General features: G+C 38.2%; 1 protein-coding gene across 5 annotated transcripts in view; it reads right to left on the minus strand.

The window, feature by feature from the left end:
• LOC137985097 (uncharacterized) overlaps positions 1-24615 on the minus strand; it is a 43583-nt gene that overhangs the window by 16216 nt on the left and 2752 nt on the right. For 4 of the 5 annotated variants that reach the window (XR_011119233.1, XR_011119234.1, XR_011119235.1 and 1 more), the window contains exons 2-5: positions 17168-17272; positions 1102-1194; positions 636-662; positions 411-437 (exon numbers count right to left, since the gene is read on the minus strand). Coding sequence is in view for 2 of the 5 variants with exons in the window: in XM_068832570.1 (XP_068688671.1) it covers positions 411-437; positions 636-662; positions 1102-1194; positions 17168-17272 (252 nt within the window). In the remaining 3 variants the exon portion in view is untranslated. The remainder of the gene's footprint in view (positions 1-410; positions 438-635; positions 663-1101; positions 1195-17167; positions 17273-24615) is intronic. The other variant, XM_068832571.1, reaches the window with a different exon arrangement.

The following is a 24615-nucleotide window of genomic DNA, read 5'->3' on the forward strand; positions in this document are numbered from 1 at the left end:
TCCACTTGTACATTGTATCTCCAGCTGGTCAATCAACAAACAAAGGAAAAGGAATGTGCTGTTTGTTTCAGCAGACGTTCGTTGGAGAGGCATTTTTCGCAATCAAACAGTGGAGTCATTGCATTAAATTCGACAGAGACTTCAGCATACACCTACAAAACACCCAGTGGGTTTCTTACGCAAAACTGACAGGACGTCATTTTGGTAGGTGACCTGGTCATGGGATCAATCACATGACCATGTGATGGCAAAGATTGCATAATGAAACCAAAGAGCATCTATGTCCTCTGACTCTATTGAATTTATTACAGGACATTAAAAATGGAAGGTAAGAAAGTCTCTTGAAGTGTACCAGCAAAATAGTTACATGTCTTCCTGACAATCCATTATCACAGGACATGCACCCTTACCTTTCTCACGAGACTCTGGTACAGATCCTGCAAAAGCAAGAAAAAAAAACTAAGACTTACAAATTTCTTCTGTAATGATAAAGCTTCACTCTCACCCCTCAACCAAGTCTTTGTTTGCTCTGCCAACCAATAAATGCTTGGTGCTGTCCAAAGAGCCCTGCAGTGCACACAAGTTGCATAATTTCTCATGATTGCTATTATTATAGAACGGACATGTTCCCTTACCTTTCTCAGCAGACTCAGGTACAGATCCTGCAAAAGCACGAACAATGGACATGAAATACATTGAATAAACATTGACCACCATTGACTCCTTGACGCCATGTGAATAACTATTCACCTGCATGCAACAAAAACCCTCTACAAGACCCTCCCTAGGGATTGTAGAGGATCATGCAAAGATCTTCATTATGTTTAGGATTTTGAAGATCTTTAGCAGGTTTTAAGAAGACTTGATAAAGCAATAGAATATTCCTTTCTAAAATTTCTGTACGTTTTTTACTGTCATATGCGAGGCAGTCAGCTATTGTATGTCAATTGGGCTGGTATGGTGGTATAAGTGGTTTAAGTTCAACAAATTTACGCTGTTGCTTTAACGAACTAAACTGCAATGTTTACCTCATAATCATTCCTTCTTTATTACTGAGTCATGATTAGACAGGGTCAAATACATATAAAGAAAACTCCATACCAAACTGAGCATCAACTACATCTTTGTTGGATGAACTCATCTCATTCTGTGAAGAGGTGATCTTTGCAATTTCTGTTTCATTTCTTTGGTGATCTGTAAAATGTATGAAAGCAAAGAGCTTCAAAACATGTTTATTCCTTTCATTGCTTGTAAATAGTCGCCAAAGGTGACCGGACAGTGTGAAATTTCTTTCAAAATTATTTTACTCCTATTGACTCATAAACCAGTTTTGAAAGAGCTTATAAGTCCTTGTTCTTGTGACATCTTCACTGTTCTTGACGGATGTATGTTTCCTCATGCTGCTTGACTGTCTATACTTTATTCTGAAAGTGAACTTGATACAAAACTACATTTAAATCGAACGAAGGTTAAACTCAACTGACCTTGAATAATAATTACAAGCTTAAATATTCTTAGCGGTTAGAACGTTCTGCATATTGCATGCACTTCTAACTTTTATTGGACTGGTTTGCACGCTGTGCACTTATAACTAGTAACACCTGTCCGATTGTTTCCGGACTGTCAGATTGTTTCTGGACTCTAAATTTTTCGTTTATTACACAAGTTTGACAGTCAAAGATGTGTATTACACAACTTTGACCGTCAAAGTTGTTTAATACACAACTTTGACACATGAGCTCACGGCGACAATTTTTGGACGCCGCCATTGCAAAAAAAAATATTGAGGTGAAAAACAAACTCGCAGTTTGCTCTTTCTAACAGAAATTGCTTTTGCAGGACTTTCCTTTGCCTGGTCTATTCGACCGGGCAAGGATAAGGCATTAACTTTTCATTTTTGAGGAGATAATCTGCTCCGAGTCATCCGTCCAGTCGGAGTGTTAGTCATTCCGACGATCCCAGCTTGAACGCAAGTGCGTAAAGGGCGTAGACAAAACGGGGACCCCCCTTCCTGGACCCCCTTCTGGACCCCTTTCTGGACCTCCTTCTGGACCAAGGAAAAAAGGTGGAAAAGGATCGAAAATAACAAAATGAAATAAAAGAAACGAACAACTGATAGTTTCGATCGCACGATACTGAATTACCTTCGATTTATCATTCTACTCGAAAAAGAGTGTTCCCCTGTGTACACAGTCTTAATTAATTTCCGAGTTTTCATTATCTGCGAGAAACAGTACCTTCTCCCCCAACAAAGTCCAAGGCTTTCCGCCATTTTTCCGCTGACCAGCACCACAGCCGTTTTACGAAGTTGTAGAACCGCTGTGCATGGTCTGGTTTCTCGTGACTTTTCTCGTGGCTGTTTCTTGTAATTTCCAGGCGTAATTTCGAAGCTTGGAAACACGGTGCTGTGCTACACTGAAGTCAAAAACTGTCCAATGCTATGTCATTAGAAACCGAACTCGTGAACTGCGTCTTGCAAGATGGACGATGGTGAGTTTTTATTTGTAAGTCTGCATGTTCAGTTCTGCTCAGTGATACACAGAAGCAAACAACAACAATCTTTATTCATCCCATAACCATATGGTAGTATGGTAACAGCAAAATGTTTTTTCTATCATTATTTTCAAATATCAAAGCAATCATTCGTTTAAATAGTGTAGTAAGAGCTTAAGTAACAACCGCTTTTAGGGGAAAGTAAGGGATTGCAATATTCACCAAATACTGTATCCTTTTTTCATTATACACTGAAGAAACATTGACCACTGAATTGACAGGCCATGGCCAATGATCTCTAATAATTATCCAAGAATTCTTCTAAGCAGTTCAGTAACACCAACAAATGATCTTCTTCTTAATGAGGCTAAATTAACAGTAACATGACAGAACCTAACAAAGTTTTGTTTGTGATTAACAAGGTGGCACTGATTTGAATTACATGTTCCTATTCTGAGGAACTCGGTGCATTGTAAAAACTTCGGAAAAACCAATGGCAAGGCAATTCACCATTGAACAGAAACAGTATTTGCTTAATTTATAGCAGTTGATTCTTTCAACATTAACAAATAGCTTAAACACAATTAATTCAGGTTTAAAAAATTCACACCCAATAAGCCATAGGGGCACACTGTAAAGGCAGGTTCGCAATGAAGTTTCAGAGATCAATTCAAAGTCTCAGTGCTAAAAATGCCTTGTCCCTGGCTGTCAAAGTGTGTTTCAAAGACACCTCAACAGTGGATGCAAGAAACAGCTGATGCTTAATTAGAACACATTCTTTTGCAATAGGAAAATGCTTGTTTTCCATCTTGGGGATCCATTTTACATATTTTTCAGAATAAAAGTGGTCTAGTTCTTTATGACGCAAGCAATATTTGGAGTCTAAATCATCCATACTGTGCCTTGGAGGGCCATCCCTGAGAGGGAGTCCACATCCAGAGCATTTACGGATGTTACCATGGATTTCAATCATCTCGAAGGGATTGTCATTGTCTGGATATGGTGCTGGCTTAGAGATAAACAGTAACCGACTCCTGCAAATCTTTGTTGTCTGCTGCAGCTGCAAGAGTATGTGAACAAACTTTGCGAGACTTGAACTGCATGCAAGATGCATCGCATATATATTTGTGATTGCTAAGTGCTGAGACTATATGGGGTTGTCTACCTGAGTCACTGGAAACAATGCGAGATTTTGGACCTGTGAGACGTATATTGCCATCTAGAATTCTTGCCACTTTGGCTTTCATGGCTAAAACTTCACTTGGCAAAAATGCTGCAGACAAATTTCCAATGGGCTCAAGTGGGTCGTTTGGTCTGGCAAGTGAATTCAGAGGTAGATTTGAAACTTTGTTGAGGTACTTTGCCCTTTCACTCCGGTCAAGCTTCCAATATTCTACACCTGCTGCAAACTCGGCATACTCCTCTTTGACAGTATACAAACCAGGTGTGCCACAAAATGCTCTTGAAATATCATGCCTTTGTTTGTCATGCAATTCCTTCATGTCACGAACAAACTTGGGAATGTCACTCTTTTCTTTGTTCTCCCATTTCTTTATCAATGAATTAACACTTTCAGGATCATTATTGTCAAACACTTCAGCATCAATGCCTACTTCAAGGAGTGCTGCAGATCTACAGTGATGATAGACAATGTCTGCCTTGTTTCTCATGAAATAGTTTGATGCCTGCGGTTCTTGTCTGTCTCCTTTCCTTTCACGTTCCTCGCCCTCTTCGTTGTCCCATTTGACACACAACTTTGCAAGAAGAAGATCATATTCTTGGCGAGTGCTACAGTGGGCCAATCCTTCCTGAGTTTTGCCTCCAAACACATCTTTAACTACTTTCCTAAAGAATTTGTCTGACAATTTCAGTTCAGTCTTCAACTTGTGCTCAAGATTTCTTACTATGTGGGTCCTGCAGATGAAACCTAGAGCATAGGGGAATTCAAGCTCAAGGGCTTGTCGAAGTGGAAGCTCAGCATCTGTACCATAATTATGCTTTTAGTTGTTGCTTGATTTCAGGACAATGGGCATTTATTTTCTGGAAAAGAGATTGATACGTTGCCCGATCTTTCTTCATGCACATCATTACTGGTCCTAGCACCACGGGTTCTTTGTTATCTCGTTTGGTTATTAGCTGTAAATGTTTGTATGTAGTTATGACTACATAAAAGTTTCCCAAGTTAAATGTCATATCAACACAGAGTGGCGAATTTGGCCCTTCATCATTACAACAGAATTTTGCTATGTCCTTTATCTGTTCATCTGAAAAAAGTACAATGATGGGTGAGTTCCTATCAATTGTAACTGACCGGATAAAGGCCTTTTCCTCTTGCAATTGCATGTCCAGCAATGCAGACACAGGATCAGTTTTAAATAGTTCCTTGTGTTTTGATTTGATGTACCTTGCTTGCCTTTCATTTCTAGGTAATAAAGAAGCTGAATTTGCGTGCATACCTCCAACAGCTCTTTCCACATCATGAACTGCCCGCTTCACACCTTGTGATTTAACTACCACAGTAAGCTTTTCGAGAGTGCTCTTCTTGGTTGGAATGAAAGGATCTTTACACTTTGAATTTCCATGAGGCCTGTTTCTTACGAAGTGTTCATTTCCATCAAATCTATACTGGACAAGAGCAAATGGTATGTACTGCCTATCAATTCCCTGAACGGTGACCACAAGCCGATGGAAGTCTGGGGAGTTGGCGTGAGTATATCTGTGACGCTCTACAGCATAAGTAGGTCCACAAGATGATGGTTGGATCTCAATTATTTCTCCATTAGAATTTTGCAAGACCTGATATGTTTTTTTACCAGGAGCTCTTGTCTTTGTCCAGGTGTGATCATCTTGCCAATCATTTGAAACTGTAGTGAGATCCACAATGACAACTTTGTTACAGGTAATGCCTGGAGGCAAAGATGGAATGGCCAGTCCCGTTTTCATTAGGAGCAATTTTAAGGCTGTGGCATTGGTTATGATTTCTTTCCCATCTTCAATTAGTTAGTTATTATTATTATTATTATTTTTTTTTTTTATTTATTATTATTATTATGATTATGATTATGATTATGATTATTATTATTATTATTATTATTATTATTATTATTATCACCATCATCATCAAATACAATACATCAACAAACAGACCTTTCTTCAATGCTGTTCGCCAAATCAACCTTTGCTTTCTTTTTAACAGGTGAGTCAGGAGTTGCCATGTTTGGTGAATTAAGATCACAACTGACAAAGGGAAAAAAACCTTCCTTAATTTTACTACTTGATATCACTATAAAACTGATTCAACCATCCCTCTCCATACCATTCAATAATAACCCTCTCCCCTTTCAATGCTGTACAGTGAGTATGTACAGCATTGAAATGTCCAGATTATAACTCAGTTTTGATAAAGTTGAAGGCACACTTGTAAGCAGGAATTACATCACCTATTTATTTATTCGTTGTAACTTAGCCTTCTTTTTAATAATGTTAGTCTTGGTATATTTTGTAGTATTGAAAGTAAACGTAACCCCTGGTCATCTCCTCTTGAAGCTTACAACTAGGACAACGCCCCTCCCCTTAATACACTGTATGTGTTCACATTAGGCCTGAATAAAGTTTATTTATTTTGTTGCTTTCTTCCTTACCTTTCTGCCGAAAAATCCAGGGTTGTTCTGCTTTGCTTCCCACTGAAAAAAATAACTAGATTTAGTAAAACTAATTACCGAATGGATATGAAAAAAAGAGAATAAAACCCAACTCACCTTGACGAAAAAACGTCCGCCTCCTGTTTCACCTTTGAAGGCGAACTCAATTTTTGAAGTTTGAAGTTGAGTTCGTCAGCGGATTCATCGCTTTCCTATAAAATATCAACCAAAGCATTTTATGCGACAGCTGCTTGTACGTAAGCTTAAAGATGAGAACGAAACACACTCACCGTTCCACCGCTAATTACTATTACTGGTTCTTCTGTTTCATTGAATCTGTAGACAAGAAAAAAAGTTAACAAATTAATTACTACATTTTAATATTTACCAACATAGAACACCGGAGAAGTGAGGTTTACCTAAGGAATGAGACAAAATTATAGGATACACGGTTCATTCGTCACTTACACACTGTGAAAAAGATCGTCATCCTCACCAGCAGACTCTGAAAATAGGACAGTGAAAATATCAATGTTATTTTTCCCAGCAGAGAGCATAAAGATTGCAAATGATTGCATAGATTATAGGTGGATTACAAATGCAAATGAACACTCACCATCGTCCTCCATATTCACGTGCAACTAGGGGATGTGCCCTTCGTAACAGTACTGGTCAGCGGCTGATCATTGAGTAGGCGAAGATGGCGGAAAATAAAAATAACGGGGAGCCTAACAATTGTTGATGATATTTACTTAGTTGCTGGTCGGACTTATTCAGAATTGATGAAAAGTGAAAAGTCGGAATTAAACGTGCCTTGTACGTAGCGAGAGTTTTCGCGCTGAAATGTAAATCAGAGGCAACCACATGTCCTACAGTGGTATGGAACAAAATGTTTTGTTTTATTTTAATTCAGTTATTACTATTGTTATTGTTGTTCTTGTTGTAATTCTGATATTAACAGAAAAATCAAGGGGTCCAGAAAGGGGTCCAGAAGGGGGTCCAGAAAGGGGTCTAGAAGGGGGGTCCACGTTTTGTCTACACCTGTGCGTAAATTCCTCAAATGTTTTGCGAGACATCTGGTTTGTCTCTTCTACTGGGCAAACCTGCCCAGAGGGAAGGAGCACGAACAGGACTCGAGGTCCTATGCGAGGTGCTCCACCCTACCCTATCCAGACCAGAAAGACCAGACCACAACACCGGGAACTACATGCCCTACTCTTTACGACAAGTGTGCGGGTTCTTTTACGTCCCACAGGATTATGAACATTGAAGGGTTGTGAGACGGGACCTCCGGCTTATCGTCCTTATCCGAGAAGACTAGAGCGTCTAACCATTTGCAGATGTAATTACAAAGGCAGCACTTTCTCCTCAGTTATTTAAAGACCCTGAGTGTTGGTCTGGCCGGAGTTGAACTCACGACCTCCCGCGTGACAGCCCGGTGCTCAACCAACTAAGCCACAGGTGCAACAACAACAATAACAACGTCAAAAGTGAAAAAAAAGATCAACAACAACTGATGTACGGATGCAACTGAAAACGTGGGCATCAAAGTATGTCACCTAATTTGCGAAAACTACCTCGTTCCGTGCAAAAAAAAAAAAAAAAGAAACGAACAAACAGCGAGTTACCTATCTACATGTAGTTGCTCGCAAGCGAGTGTGAGACAAAACAAAACATGCACATTTTGAGGTCAACGCACGACAAAATCATTTTCGTATAAGCCCTTTCGTAATGAAAAGAACCATATCAACAGCAACATTATTTTAAATTTTTTTTTTTTTAATTCGCTGCAGCAAACTACAGCGACACTACATAGACGAGGTTGTTCGTTTTCGGTCAGTTCAGACCATCCGTAAAAACTCAAGCTGTCAATCACAGATTTGTTTACAAAGAGATAGCTCGGAGTTCGTGCAAATGTTAACAAACTTTTTAGTATGCAATTAAATGAGAAAAGTTTTGCTTAAACAAAAAAAAAGGCAATTGCTTAAAGAAGTAAGATTACATAATTGAGATAACGGTGTGAAAAAGGTGGTAATTAAAAAAGAACGCGATGAGCAAAGTGAATTCAATGAATTCGACTTTGAATTCGTCTTTTTGACTGCAGAAGTGAAGACGAGTGTGAACTTTTGAGTGATAAACATGAAAGGAAAATTTTGGCAAGAACCTTTAGTCACGGTTTGTTTCTGTTTGTTTTTTTTTTTTTTCAATTGAAGGAACATTTAAGCTTCTTTTAGCTTTACTAGTACAAGAAATTAGCTCATCCAATTTACTGCGGCTAAAATTTTATTTTTAGTCGCAAGTTGGTCATAGAATATACGCATCAAGGATTAAATTTTACTTTTTGGCATGGATAGAAAAAGGCATAGCGTAGCCAAATAAGTAACGGTCGTATCAATAAAAGAGAGGAGTTTCAGTAAAAAAACGAAGCGAAGACGAGTTAAGGGCCCATACGCACTAGGCTTAACAAATTTGTTTGGCTCAACAAAAATTGTCTCCGCTAAATTTTCAATTTGCTAATCGTGGCCGTACTTGAAAACGCTTTCTTTAGGTTGCAAAATATGTATAACTGTCACTCCTCACAAAAATTTGTCCTGCTCCAAAGCAGGACGACGGCGCATTTGAAGTTTGATAAAGCTTGACAAAATTTGGTGAGAAAAAAAATCACTGTGCACACTTGTAGGACGGAAATGATGACAGGTTTTTTTTGCAAAATAAGCAAACATTTGCCCACTGCGTACGAGCTCAAAACCAGTCGCATCGCAGTATGATCTAGGCGACCAAACACTCTCTCATGATTTAAAAACTCCATCGGAGATCAGTTAATGAGCCTTTTACTGAAATTAAAATACAATCGTTCAGTTCAGGCGCACAAAATGCGTCGTAAGAGCCCCAGGTATGATCGTATACCATACGTTAAGAGTTGTCTCATCGCAACAGCCGTCACTTTATTGCCAAACTACCTTAAATGTATTATAGAGCATAAGCACGATAGCTGCTGATGGATTCATTCATTTTCTTCAATACTGAGATTTGGGCAGTTTCGATAGTGACTAGACAGGCCGACTTTAGCGCCAAAAACTACGATCTCATTATATATGGCGATGTTTTTACGCGGGAGAAATGTTGATCTTACTTATGCTTCTAGCGGTAAATTAAGGGAAATACCGAAGAAAAAAGATTTTGCCGGATCCTCTGGGTCTGAGGCATTAAACAGTTGTTTACCTAAAAAGGCTCTCACCTCTGACCAGCTTCGCATCATCATGCGGTACTCGAGTTCGATTGCAGCTGTATGAACGACAAACCTCGCCAATTTGACGTGAAGGCTGTTTAGTATGCATCTTTTTTGGGGAAGCTTCGCAAGTTGATCAAAAGGATCCACGAGTAAAGCGCTATCACTTTCTTAAGCGGAAAATGAGCTTGTCAAGCCCAGCAAAAACGAGCGAACCAAGCGGGCCTTTGCAAGAAAAACTATTGCCAGATCTTGATTGACAAGTCGGATAACATCTATCACGTGATTTGAAGTTTCCGGATATTTTAGATATTTTCTCTCGTGGAGTTGCCTGGTTTTTTGGGGGTGTTGAGGGGTGTTCAGAAGGGTTTTTGAGGGATTTTAGAGAAGGAAAACGAAAATACCCAGATGTATTCTTAAAGGGGCTAGGTCACGCAATTATAGGCAATTTCAGCATTGATAGAATGGTCATAGAATTAACTAAAATATCAAAATAACTGTTCAAAACTATAGAAGAACTCTAACAAAACACAGGGAAGCCAAGAAGGGACATGGATGGACAAAACTGGAGAGGATTGAAATGGATTGAATTTGGGTAAATTTGAAAAACGTCGGCCCACCTTTTTTCAAATTTATATCATTCTATATCAAAATGTCATTTACAAAGCTGGAAAATCATTCTCAGTTGTTATGTGGCCGTGATTTTGCAAATGAAAGACTCTTACTCCGCCAATTTGACGTTTAGAATTCATAATTAACAAAATTAAACAAAATTACCTAAAATAGCTTGACCTAGCCCCTTTAACGAATTTTCTAGATATTTGTACCCTAATCCTCACTGAATTTCTTTCTTTCTGTTGTTAGACCACCTAAGTCATAGATTTACGCAGTCAGAAGAGATCATTAGGGCCGTTTATACGACAAAAAATAAGCCGCGGCTTACTCAGGCCGCAGCTTACATAAGACGCGAACACCCCGTGTAAATGGTAAAAAACCAAGTTCACGGCTTTCTCAAGCCGCGGCTTATCCTGGCCGGGGAGTTTATACTCGTATAAATAGTTCCTTTCGCGTGTTATGTACGCCGTGGCCAGAGTAAGCCGCGGCTTATTTTCTCTCGTATAAACAGCCGTAATGTGTGCACCACCCAACTTTGACATAAAATGTAAGGCATTTTAACAGCTTTTCCGTCCAAACTGGGTGCAACTGTTAACTTAAAACTTAGTATCCCTGTCAAAAACTCTTGAAAACCCCCGAGCGAAAATCACGTGAGAGATGTTATCAGACTTGTCAATCAAGATCTGGCAACAGTTTTTCTTGCAAAGGCCCGCTTGGTTCGCTCGTTTTTGCTGGGCTTGAGCTCATTTTCCGCTTAAGAAAGTGATAGCGCTTTACTCGTGGATCCTCGTGGATCCTCGCGATCAACTTGCGAAGCTCCCCCAAAACAGATGCATACTAAACAACCTTCACATCAAATTGGCGAGGTTTGTCGGTCATACAGCTGCAATCGAAATCGAGTACCGCATGATGATGCGAAGCTGGTCAGAGGTGAGATCCTTTTTAGGTAAACAACTGTTTATTGCCTCAGACCCAGAGGATCCGGCAAAATCTTTTTTCTTCGGTATTTCCCTTAATTTACCGCTAGAAGCATAAGTAAGATCAACATTTTTCCCGCGTAAAAACAACCCCATATATAATGAGATCGTAGTTTTTGGCGCTAAAGTCGGCCTGTCTAGTCACTATCGAAACTGCCCAAATCTCAGTATTGAAGAAAATGAATGAATCCATCAGCAGCTATCGTGCTTATGCTCTATAATACATTTAAGGTAGTTTGGCAATAAAGTGACGGCTGTTGCGATGAGACAACTCTTAACGTATGGTATACGATCATACCTGGGGCTCTTACGACGCATTTTGTACGCCTGAACTGAACGATTGTATTTTAATTTCAGTAAAAGGCTCATTAGCTGATCTCCGATGAAGTTTTTAAATCATGAGAGAGTGTTTGGTCGCCCAGATCATACTGTGATGCGACTGGTTTTGAGCTCGTACGCAGTGGGCAAATGTTTGCTTATTTTGCAAAAAAAACCTGTCATCATTTCCGTCCTACAAGTGTGCACAGTGATTTTTTTTTCTCACCAAATTTTGTCAAGCTTTATCAAACTTCAAATGCGCCGTCGCCCTGCTTTGGAGCAGGACAAATTTTTGTAAGGAGTGACAATTATACATATTTTACAACCTAAAGAAAGCGTTTTCAAGTACGGCCACGATTAGCAAATTGAAAATTTAGCGGAGACAATTTTTGTTGAGCCAAACAAATTTGTTAAGCCTTGTGCGTATGGGCCCTTAACTCGTCTTCGCTTCGTTTTTTTACTGAAACTCCTCTCTTTTATTGATACGACCGTTACTTATTTGGCTACGCTATGCCTTTTTCTAACCATGCCAAAAAGTAAAATTTAATCCTTGATGCGTATATTCTATGACCAACTTGCGACTAAAAATTAAAATTTTAGCCGCAGTAAATTGGATGAGCTAATTTCTTGTATTAGAGTAAAGCTAAAATAAGCTTAAATGTTCCTTCAATTGGAAAAAAAAGACAAACAGAAACAAACCGAGACTAAAGGTTCTTGCCAAAATTTTCCTTTCATGTTTATCACTCAAAAGTTCACATTCGTCTTCACTTCTGCAGTCAAAAAGACGAATTCAAAGTCGAATTCATTGAATTCACTTTGCTCACCGCGTTCTTTTTTAATTACCACCTTTTTCACACCGTTATCTCAATTATGTAATCTTACTTCTTTAAGCAATTGCCTTTTTTTTTGTTTAAGCAAAACTTTTTTCATTTAATCGCATACTAAAAAGTTTGGTAAGACTTGCACGAACTCCGAGCTATCTCTTTGTAAACAAATCTGTGATTGACAGCTTGATTTTTTACGGATGGTCTGACCTTATCGAAAACGAACAACCTAGTCTATGTAGTGTCGCTGTAGTTTGCTGCAGCAAATTAAAAAATAATTATTTTTAAAATAATGTTGCTGTTGAGATGGTTCTTTTCATTACGAAAGGGCTTATACGAAAATGATTTTGTCGTGCGTTGACCTCAAAATTTGCATGTTTTGTTTTGTCTCACGCTCGCCTGCGAGCAACTACATGTGGATAGGTAACTCGCTGTTTGTTCGTTTCTTTTTTTTTTGCACGGAACGAGGTAGTTTTCGCAAATTAGGTGACATCCTTTGACGCCCACGTTTTCAGTTGCATCCGTACATCAGTTGTTGTTGATCTTTTTTTTCACTTTTGACGTTGTTATTTGAGGAATTTACGCACTTGCGTTCAAGCTGGGACACAGGTAACCCACGCTCACTGTGTGCGTCACGTAGGTATTAAAATATAGAGAACATATGAGGCGAAGTTTAGGTCTGAAAATTTGCTAGAAAATGGTAATAAAAATCGATCAAACTTACCATGTGGTGAGCTGTTGTTGTCTTTAATACGTACACAAAGTTTGTGGGAAAATGGTCCCCGTTCACCTTCCTTCATAATGTAGTGACAAGGTAGGAGACGGAAGCCAGCGTCGGGACTCCGATCGACCCAAAACAAGCACGATTTTTTCCACGAAAATCAAATCCAGTCGCTAAATAAACACGCCAGGTTCGTGGAATAGGAATTTCTCTAAACCATGAATCCACCGAAGCATCTCCAGGTAGCAACGCGGAGCCACCAGACTCCGTAAAACTTGTAAGTTAACCTGCTAAAATGGCGGCCAGAAAGCGTGGTACTCACGAAGTGCCCAATTCAAAATGGCGCTGAACTCTGGACGCCTGGTGACGAGTATAATAAGTCTCCCTCGAGGGAGGGGAGTCCCAAATTGCTCAGTGAGTTTTGTTTTTAGAAATTTGGGACTCCCCTCCCTCGAGGGAGACTTATTATACTCGTCACCAGGCGTCCAGAGTTCAGAGCCATTTTGAATTGGGCACTTCGTGAGTACCACGCTTTCTGGCCGCCATTTTAGCAGGTTAACTTACAAGTTTTACGGAGTCTGGTGGCTCCGCGTTGCTACCTGGAGATGCTTCGGTGGATTCATGGTTTAGAGAAATTCCTATTCCACGAACCTGGCGTGTTTATTTAGCGACTGGATTTGATTTTCGCGGAAAAAATCGTGCTTGTTTTGGGTCGATCGGAGTCCCGACGCTGGCTTCCGTCTCCTACCTTGTCACTATATTATGAAGGAAGGTGAACGGGGACCATTTTCCCCGAAACTTCGTGTACGTATTAAAGACAACAACAGCTCACCACATGGTAAGTTTTATCGATTTTTATTACCATTTTCTAGCAAATTTTCAAACCTAAACTTCGCCTCATATGTTCTCTATATTTTAATACCTGCGTGACGCACACAGTGAGCCTGGGTTACCTGTGGCTGGGATCGTCGGAATGACTACCACTCCGACTGGACGGATGACTCGGAGGAGATTATCTCCTCAAAAATGAAAAGTTAATGCCTTATCCTTGCCCGGTCCAATAGACCAGGCAAAGGAAAGTCCTGCAAAAGCAATTTCTGTTAGAAAGAGCAAACTGCGAGTTTGTTTTTCACCTAAATATTTTTTTTCGCAATGGCAGCGTCCAAAAATTGTCGCCGTGAGCTCATGTGTCAAAGTTGTGTATTAAACAACTTTGACGGTCAAACTTGTGTATTACACAACTTTGACCGCCAAAAGTGACGGTCAAAGTTGTGTAATACACAAGTTTGACCGTCAAAGTAGCTCATGTCCCAAACTTCATTTGATAGATGGTGACCAGCTCTTGCTTTCATTTTGAGGCCAGTAGCTTGGTTTTCCATTTGGGCATGTGCAATTTAAGGCAAACTTTTAGAATAAGAGTACCCATCTCTGTTTCTTTTGTTTTCCTTTTTTCTTTCTTTCTTCACCTCTGTTCCTCTTGGAAAGTTTTGACAGATGGTCGACAAATTAAAAGTTGTCAAAATGGGCTGAAAATGTCCATGATAGATATGTGTCAAATTTCTCTTTGATTTTGAGAGGAAAATTTTGTAGGTTTATTGCGTGTACCTCCATCTGGCCAAATTAATCCTATCACACCCGTTTAGATGCATTTGAAAGGTTTTTTTCCAGTTTATAGGTTGCTTATCAAAAACATCTGTCATGGACAGTGAAGACGTCACAAGTACAAGGACTAAAAAGCTCTCTTAAAGCTGCTTTATATAACAGTAAATAAGAGAAAAATTATTTTGAAAGAAATTACACACTGTCCAATCACCTTCACTGACTATTTACAGGCAATGAAAGAAATAAACATGTTTTGAAGTTCTTTGCTTACGAACATTTTACAGATCACCAAAGACTGAGTCAAACAAAAAGTGTGAACAGTGCCTCTTCACAGGAAGACATCTTTGCCTCTGGCAAAGATGAACAAGATGAAACAGAGATGGGTACTCTTATTCTAAAAGTTTGCCTTAAATTGCACATGCCCAAATGGAAAACCAAGCTACTGGCCTCAAAATGAAAGCAAGAGCTGGTCACCATCTATCAAATGAAGTTTGGGACATGAGCCCGGCACTACATTATGTGGCTGTTATCAGAGGTTAATGAACTAATCTGAAAGTAAATGGTGTACAACAAAATAACTCACAACTAATTTTTAAAGCTTATTCTAGTAATTTACGTGCCAAAGTTAAATGTATACAAAGCATGTGCTACTAAACTGAATCAGCACCAGGTGATGTATAGCTTACAGTAAGTGGTCTTAAGCAGATTCTGACATTTTCTTTCTCCGTCGCCAGCATGCAGTCAATATAAGGCCTTGCCTTAGCACGTCAATAATGCAAAGGATAATTTTTGACTGGGTTTTCCTTGTCAAAAAATGGTTTTACATGAACATTAAACAACAGGTTCTCTGTCCCTGTCTGAGTGACAAGCGAGGGGCCTGGCTACACTGTTAGAGCATACAGCTCATCATGTTCTACTACAGTTTTGACAGAGTGTAAGAGACCAACTTTCACGATGATTTCCGCAAAACATTTAAGAAATATCAATGGAAAAAATTAAGTTACCAAAAAGCCTCATGGCAGAGTAATATTTAAATACAGTTAAGAAGAACTTATCGAGACTTCAACTCCCAAGCTGACCCCGCCAGCGAAAATTGAATTTGAAGTTATCCACATCTCAATTAAAACAGACGTTTCACGTCAGTTAAAAACACAACACACGCCTTAAGCATTCTTAAGAGGTTTGACATTAGCTTTCTTGAGAATGCAAGGCTGCTGCCTAAGAAAATTTTAAAGGGGCCCTCAGAGCTAAACGCTGAGAACTTAGGAGCCCAACATATGAAGTGAAAGGTATTGCTGTGAAAAATTAAGGCGCCCAGAGTTATTCTTTGGGAGCCCTAGGCTACCGGGCTCCTGTTAGGCAACAGCCTTGGAATGCTTGAGAATTAAATTGTGGGGTCACTTACAGAAATGAACTATGGTAAGCTGTTTTAAATAGCATTCCAAAAGTTACTGTGCTATGAGTAGATTTTTAGTAAATAATTTTTGCACTTATTGCTCAAACTTTGAGCAGAATCCTTCTTAACTCTTCTGAAAAGTGTTCAAAGTTGTTTTTCCTTTCCCTATTTACTGTTTGCTAATATAATAAGTCTTAACCCAAATTTACATGTAAAACTTGAACAATTAAATAAATTTAAAATTATCTCAATGCTACAAATGGCCAAAACTAATGACCATTATATTAGTTCCTAAGAAGAGATACTTTTCTCAAAATCTACATGTACTTACAAGTAGGACCCTACTTCCAAATTTCAGGAATTAGAAATTGGCTCTAATTAAACATTTGTTCAAAGTAGAATAGAAATCTGTAGGACAGATTTATTGCAAACTAAGAAAATGTGAAATTTTGTCCATTTTGAAAAATTAGCTCAAATTCTGTCTTACAGATTTTTTAAATCTTTGTGGCTTAAACACGATTCACCCCTGCCAACAAATCAATGGTGAAGATTTTATCATGGTCTTTACGATAGTTTTTTTAGCAATCTTGGATCAAAGGTTCAGGCTTTTACAACCTTGGACAGGAATTGAACTGTGCATTCCATTTATTTAAGTGCGCACTCATGTGATGCCATATTATTTATATCAGATGCAAGAAAGCAAAGAGCAAAATTAAAACTCTTTATTAACCAACCTTTTTTGTCATATGTTATTGTTCCTAGGCTTAACCGCATTTTTGAAAGCAGTTAAAAACTATTGCTGCATATACCAATTAATGGTTTAATGCAGCTGAAGTTGTTTTCATTTCTTCTTAGGGTTATTTTACCTGCATCATTTTTCTATGCACAACTTAAATACTGCCGTCCAGCAGGAAATGATCTCGGCATGCACTACAAGTTACTGAATCTCAGAAAAACTGTAGTATTAAGCCATCTTAAGCAGACATTCATGAGGAAGTTAAGCTGGTAAGTGACGCATTTTGAACAGATGATATAGGAAGGGTAGGTTATTGAGAAGTGGGATAAGGGTAGGGTCTAGTTATATCAGCAATTCTACTTGAAACAAAACTTAAATGTTGTTATCCACTTTCATCTTACTCTATATTGAATTGTACATACATGTACAATCAAATCTCTCTTAAATGACCACATCTTAAGCAACTAACCCTTATTGTCAAGTGGCCCCAAGGAGGGGGAGGAATGGAGAAACCATGGAAACCAGGGTTGATGCAAAATGAGATTTCTGCAGTCATTCCCAAATACAATAGTGTCAATAAAGGTCATTACATTTAATAACACAAAAACTGCATACCAAGATTATCATCACCTGCACCTCCACCTTCAGGGACAAATAAAGTACTTTTTTCTTCTTTTTCTTTTTCTTCTTCTTCTTCTTCTGTTGCTTTTTTTACTTGACCTGTGGAATTGAAATAAGGAAAAACCCTTCACAGACATGTTTTTCTGGGCGATCCATCAGCAAAATAATCAATAATAAAGCTGTTAAAACAATGTAAAATCTACACCATTTCAAAAACCACTCAACATTAGCAGTTTCCACCAATCTTTTGCAATTACCAAAGTTCACTATGAATTTGCAATAAATATTACGTAGTAGTCAAACAAAATGCAAACTTCAGAACAATTAGTTATGATTTCTGATTGCAAAATTCATAGTTATCTTATGCCACCTATAAATTGACATGATGGATGTTTTGAGGGAAATATGGACTTGCAATGTTGTTAATGTTGAAGAGAATTGCAGACAACCGTGGGTATAAAAAGTTAAAGGAGTGACTTGTCTGTGAATCTGAGTGAATAAACATGGTGAAAAACAATACTGTAAATACTCTAAGTCATAAGTCTGATTACAAAAAGTGAGAACATGACTGTGTTTCTCATTCCAGGGATGCCATGTTTACAATCAAGAGCACTTAAGGTAGAGCAGTAGAATGAGCTAAAAGATTGATAATTAACTCAAACCGCATTTATACCATTGCCAGCAACGCCCAAAATTAAGCTGACAATAAAAAACTTGTATCTAACCTCATGGTTTTTGTTATGTTTTTTAATAGCAGGGACAATTGAACATATAGCAAGGACCAGGATAGCGCCTCTGCCGCCATCTTGGCACGCTGTGCCAAGTCGGAATAGGTGTGGTAGGGGGTCATCCCCCTCCCACTGGGGGGTAAGGGGGACCTCCCCCAGAAAATTTTTGAATTTGTGAGGCCTAATGGGTAACTTTGGGTAAAATACTGGTCGATTTTCCGCTTCATTTCCTTCGCGCTATGGCTGACCGTAACCGTCTAACATGCACAGTGTCTCATTTTTGAAGAAATTTACTTCCGGCAGCCGTATTAGAGCCCGCCATAGCAATTTGCTTAAACTCCCTAATGACAAAAGCAGGGCGCGCCGATCAATGTGTTTTCTGTTACTTGATAACATCTTGTCATGAACTCCAAATCAGCTACACATACATGTACGCAAATTGTGGTACAACTAACAATACCCAGTAGCAGAGAAATAAAGCACGATTTGATTTAATAAAATACAAATATCGGTTGACTATTCTCTTCATATTGAAGGAATCCTTGTACAACCTGCGCGTAAAATAGCCGGGACAAAAATAAAAATAGCAGAGTAAAGGTCCCGGCACCCCGGCTTTAACAAAAACCGTGCTAACCTGCACAAACTGAAAACCAATCAGAAATTACTTTACATCATTATAGAAACAGTAAGTGACGTCACTGGATGGAATTATAGCAGAGCTCCTGCGCACCAAAAGTGCGCAAACAGAGCCCCATACCTTAGGAAATTTGGTAACCCATCAATCTCAAAAATTTTGTTGTCACACGACTGTCCGTACGTACGTACGTCTGTCCGTACATCCGTACGCCAAGTCAATTACCTTGAAAAATAAGAGAGTAGCACCATTACCATAGGAACATCATTGATATTGGTCATCCATGTTATGATTAATTGACAGCTGTCAAAGCAAGGTATCCACTGACCAGTATCATGTGACCATATCGTAAGCTCAAGTCAAGAGCTCATTGAGGTTGCATGTTTTTTTTTTTTTAAGTTGACCGCTGACAAGGCAATGGGTTTTCCATTAGATTGCAGGCTCAAGCCAGGTTATTACTCTGGGGAAGAGTGAGGAAGAACATGCAAAGGCAAGATTTCAGCACAAATTCAACCCTGATGCATTGTTGACTTTTCTTCCAACATATTCCTGCCACAATTGTATCTTGGAAAGTCCCTTGATATATTGTGTACGTAATGTCTACAATTTTGGGTATACTCATTAGGCACACGGTCACACAATATTGTTAATTATTAAATGTCCAAAAAAATAGAAGACACAACCAGAATCACGGCTCACGACAAATTAAATACTTCTTTCTCATTTCACAAAGAATAATTTTGGAAAATCACGGTTCATGGCTTCTTATGAAATCATTTTACATTTCACCAAAGTACCCTTTACCACCCTCTTTAAAGTCATCAAGAAACAACACCATTCTTTGTTACGCTGTGTAGCCTTCAAAAGCTTTGTGTTGACTGTTACAAGGTAGAGGAAAAGTTTTACTTGCAAAAAATTTAAACACTTTTATAGAACAGTGGAACACAGATGGAAGTTCAAAGTGGGTGTTCAAGGTTGAATTCAGTTCTTTTTCATTGGACATTTTTAGCACGAATGTCCCTGTTTTGTGGCAATGCCTACTACGGCCCTAACATGGAGCATTATTGGATAAAATGCGCATTCTGATTGGCCAACTGATCATTTTCTATTTGCCCATGGGTGCACGCTCGCTGACGACAGCTGACGTGCGATCTAACTTAAGAAGAAAATGCGGTCACGAGCGCATCAGTCCTAATTTTCCAAGACATATTTTCCTCCTCTTAGAATAGGGGTGAACCTCTACAGAGCTCAAAATAGAAAGATATACATCTGTAGCAGCCCTTAAGATTAAGCAGCAGTGCAAAAGGAGGATTGAAGGTCTTAAAGCGATGAAAGAGCGTTTTGTGTTTGTACTGCTTTGATTTCCAAAACGCAATCTAAACTCTGCTTAAATATTCAAGCCAAATCGCGGAATTGAAATGGATTTTATGAGACCAGGGAAGATGCTACACAAAGGTAAATGGTGTTTTGGAATGTCGATTTTCTTTTTGAGATTTAGTTCATCGGCCATTTGAGTTGATATAATGTAACATCGTTTTTTTTGGAAAAGTCATGCTGTTTGCGATATAGCTTGATCGCTTTCAACAGAAGCGAAGCATGTGCAAAGACAGCTTGTTTGTGTCGATGCTCGCAAGAAAATCAAAATGTTTTCTCTCCAAAGAGCAAATTATTGTTGATTCCAATAAAATTTTTGACTGGAAAAACTGTTCTTTTATCATTTTGTCTTGTTAATTCAAAGTTGTCTTTAGAAAGCAAAGTTGTGTTGACCTCGTCTGTTGACCAAATTTGATTTATGCCAATAAAAGCGAAACACGCAGGAGTGGTGTTCACGATTATGTTATAAAACAAATGGTGAACGCCATAGCATGTACTATTGAGTTATGAATGCACTTGGGATGTTTGATAAGCACTCAAGAAAGTAGAGTCGCACTCGGCAACTCTTACGCTTCTTTCGTGCTTAGCAACCTCCCGCGTGCATTCATAACTCAATAGTACATGCTATGGCGTTTACCATTTGTTAATTTGAACACAGCTTTTGCTCCAGGGGATGGAAATTTGACAATTTTACCATGCAAAATCAAAATGTCAAATGTCCAGGGGAAGGTGTTCCCGAGGGAGATGTTCAAGCTTTTAATAAATTGACTGGTACAAAATTAGTTATGCTAAAGGGGTAGTTTGGAAATGAAAGAAATGTGAGAAAACTCCAATAAATATTACTAGCAAGAGTTCTGGGCACATTATGAGTTTGCTTGTACTACCCTTGATCAGAAGAAACTTTCGTTCGATGTCCTGTGGTTAAATGAAATCCCAGGTGGAAATCTTATTAAGATCTTAGTAAGATTCTTAATAAGATTCTTAATAAGATCTTATCTTACTTCTTATTTAAGATTCTTACAAGATTCTTACAAGAATCTTACAAGAATCTTACAAGATTCTTACAAGATTCTTACAAGATCTTACAAGATCTTACCAAGAACTTACCAAGATCTTTCAAAGATCTTACAAAGATCTTACCAAGGTCTTACCCGATCTTACCAAGATCTTACCAAGATCTTACTAAGATTCTTGTAAGATCTTACCAGGTCTTACCAAGTTCCTTGTAAGATCTTACAAGATCTTACCAATATTTTTGTAAGATCTTACAGGATCTTACCACGATTCTTGTAAGATCTTACAAGACCTTACCAAGATTCTCACAAGATCTTAATATGAGATCTTATCAAGATGTTTCTCATATTCTGCTAAAAAACACTACCAAAATAGAAAGAGTAGAAAAAACTTTAGAATAACATTTTATTAAAACAGAAATCCTATTTTTATTACAAAGCAATGAACTATTTATACAACTTTGAAACTGAAAACAAGGACACTACTACATTGTTCGCGAGTAAAATCAAAGCGTGATGCACCTCTTGGCAACATAATAATGGTAATCCAAATTTTGATTAATGGAAAAAAATTACCACTTATTTTACTAAAAAATATGAAGGTAAGATAAAATATTATTTGAAAGAGACTACTTCAAATGCATAATTCAAAAAGCTGCAACATATTATTGTTACCCTTGTAGAACCAGACACTACGTGTAGATCATGACTAAAACACCACACGAGTACATACGGGTAACATACGAGTAACATACGGAACATACGGATACATACGAATACATACGACTAACATACGACTAACATACGACTAACACACGGATACATACGACTAACATACGGATACATACCAATACATACGAGTAATACGAGTGTTTTTCTCATAAACTAAGCTCTAATTATAAGCCTTGCAAGCATTTTTGCACGTCAGCAAACACGTCCCCCCCCCCCCCCTAAGGCTTTCGTTACATTTAGTCACAGTAAAATAAATTCACATGGAGTGCAAAACCCCTAGCTTGCGCTGCAAGATGACAATATATTTTGGATGTCGCTGACGTCGTATGACGTCATCAGATCCGCCATCTTGATTTCACTATTTCACCTTAGTTGCCTTTTTTAATGGCAAAAAAATCAGTGCGAAATCAAGCCAGAAAGCTTAAATGTAACCAGGTACATGTAAAAATGTAGAAGAATTATGTTTAAAATGTCGAATTTTGGGAACAGTTGACACATCAAAAATCCGCAAGCAATAAACGAACAGCTGCTTAAAGTTTCAGCAACAGAGTAAATCTCCTTTCCAAAATTTGTAAAATTTGAGGGGGGTGGCATCCAACCCTTTCTCACCTCATTTACCAAAACCCTAAGGGGGTGGCATCAAACCCCCCTTCCTCCCCCCCCCCCCCACCCACACACTCACTCACACACACTTCATATCAGAGGTCCAAGGGGTATGTATTTTTCGCATCAAGATATCAGGAATTACAAAGCTATTAAACCCAGGCCACCAGTTTAATATCAAATATCTTTGCTCTTGTAACGCAAACTTTCCTTAGTCGGGGAAGTAATGCATAATATTTTACTTAAGTTGTCGTTACTTTGCATAAAAATTTACTGGTATGAATTTCACTCGTATATTTTCGTATTTTTTTACTCGTATGTATCAGTATGTTAGTCGTATGTATCCGTATGTTAGTCGTATATATCCGTATGTTACTCGTATGTTAGTCGTATGTTACTCGTATGTGTCCGTATGTTCCGTATGTTACTCGTATGTTACTCGTATGTTACCCGTATGTACTCGTGTGGTGTTTTAGTCATGATCCTACGTGTAATCTAGTTTGTAAATCCTATGTAACAACCATACACGTATGTAAATGGTGTTATGATACACATACAGTGTATGTAACTTCGATATATAGGCCTTATTCAAAAGCTTTGTTATACATATGCCTCATCTATATATTTTGAAAGGAAATGCTACATGTATGTTTTAGCTAGTCAAATGGAACCTTTACATAGCATATGTAAAGGCTATGTTATGGGACGGTTTTTTGTGTCCAAAAATGAAAACAGTTTCAACATAGTTTCTACATAGATTCGAAACAGAAAATACACAACACATATAGTGTATACATAGTTACATACAACACTTACATAGTGATAGCATAGGGTGTAAATAGGCTACAATTAGCCTCTACATAGCTGTAAAAAACTGGAAATAGGACAAACATAACTGTTTCATAGCATTTACATTATATTGTAAATAGAATCTACCTACTAACTGAGGGTCCATAGCAAAAATTGCATGTACATAGCACTTACATAGAAATACTATACGATGTAAATAGGCTTTGACTAGCCTCTAAACATTTATGGAATAGTATTGCAATAGGAATTACACATCTCATGCCTAATGCTTGCATTTGAACAAGGTCAGAAAAATCAAGAAAAATAGCTTGAACTCACTGAGAAATAGAAGTACTAGTGCACACATGGAACACAAGAAACAAGGTTATCATATCCTGATCCTGTAAAATAATATTCCAGCAAATCAGAAATGTGCTGGAAACTTCAAAAAATCCATTGTAGTCAAGCTATTAACAGTTATTACCATAGCTCACAGACAAAAAAAATGGACTACAGATTTCAAAGCGGCAACATTTTTTTATTGCATGAACCTAAACATTTAACTCATGTTAAAATCTTTGGATTGGGTTCTTGTTTTAAATTTAAAAACAAAAAAAGCTTTAAAACACAGAACTATATAACAAGTCTGCAAGGAGAGATCCCCAAATACATCAAACCATAACTGGTTGAGGAGGCAGAATTGGCTGCTAAGCACTTTTGTCTGCTGTAAAGGACCTTTCCCTGCTGTCCCATCAAATAATTTTTTTCAGATGTGTCTCTTTATACTCTTTCATGGCAACTAAAAAAAATACAGTACATATTATGCTTCAATCACTGATCATTACAATTAAATTGTGTGAAGAGTAGACTCATAAATTTGGGTCTCTACTTACAAACGTCCATAATAGCTTTCTCAGGCATTTTCTGCATTGATTACAATAGTTAAAATGACAGAAATTAGCATTTTTACGAGAAGGAATCAGTTGTCAATCATACACATGTAACTTGCCGTATGAGAACTTTTTTTCCAAATCATTTGCATCAACATTTGATCTAACTTCATTATTCTAGTTAAAGCTTTACCAATTTTTACAGGGCTATAGCATTTAAGCCAAATTGAGTCTCCTTCTTTCACAAATTGACTCGCAGGTGTGAAAATGTGAATTCTTCATGCATGTAAATCGTTCCTCATTTTGAAGACAATAAGCCATCAAATCAAATGTTATTCGCTTAAAGTTAATGCTTACCTCTTTACTTGAGTTGTTGTAAGCATTTCCTTGCCTGGATCAGCATTTAAAGAGTAAAACTAACAAAAAAATCGTCACCACAAAAGCGTGTCAGATCGTAGGTACAAACGTTTTGAATAAAACCGCCCCAAACCTGGAAGAGCGGGACTGGTTACCGCTGACTGCTGACCAAAACGAAAAGGACTCACTAGTTTCCAGTCCGGTCTCTCACTTGTTATCCAAGATGGCGGAGGATGACAATCTTTCTACGGATTCATTTTAAATGAGAAAGATTCGAAAGATACTGGGGTTCATTGAAAGGATTAAGTGCTGACTTGGAGTG

Source organism: Montipora foliosa, chromosome 14 (assembly GCF_036669935.1).
Source record: "Montipora foliosa isolate CH-2021 chromosome 14, ASM3666993v2, whole genome shotgun sequence".
Lineage (NCBI taxonomy): Eukaryota > Metazoa > Cnidaria > Anthozoa > Scleractinia > Acroporidae > Montipora > Montipora foliosa.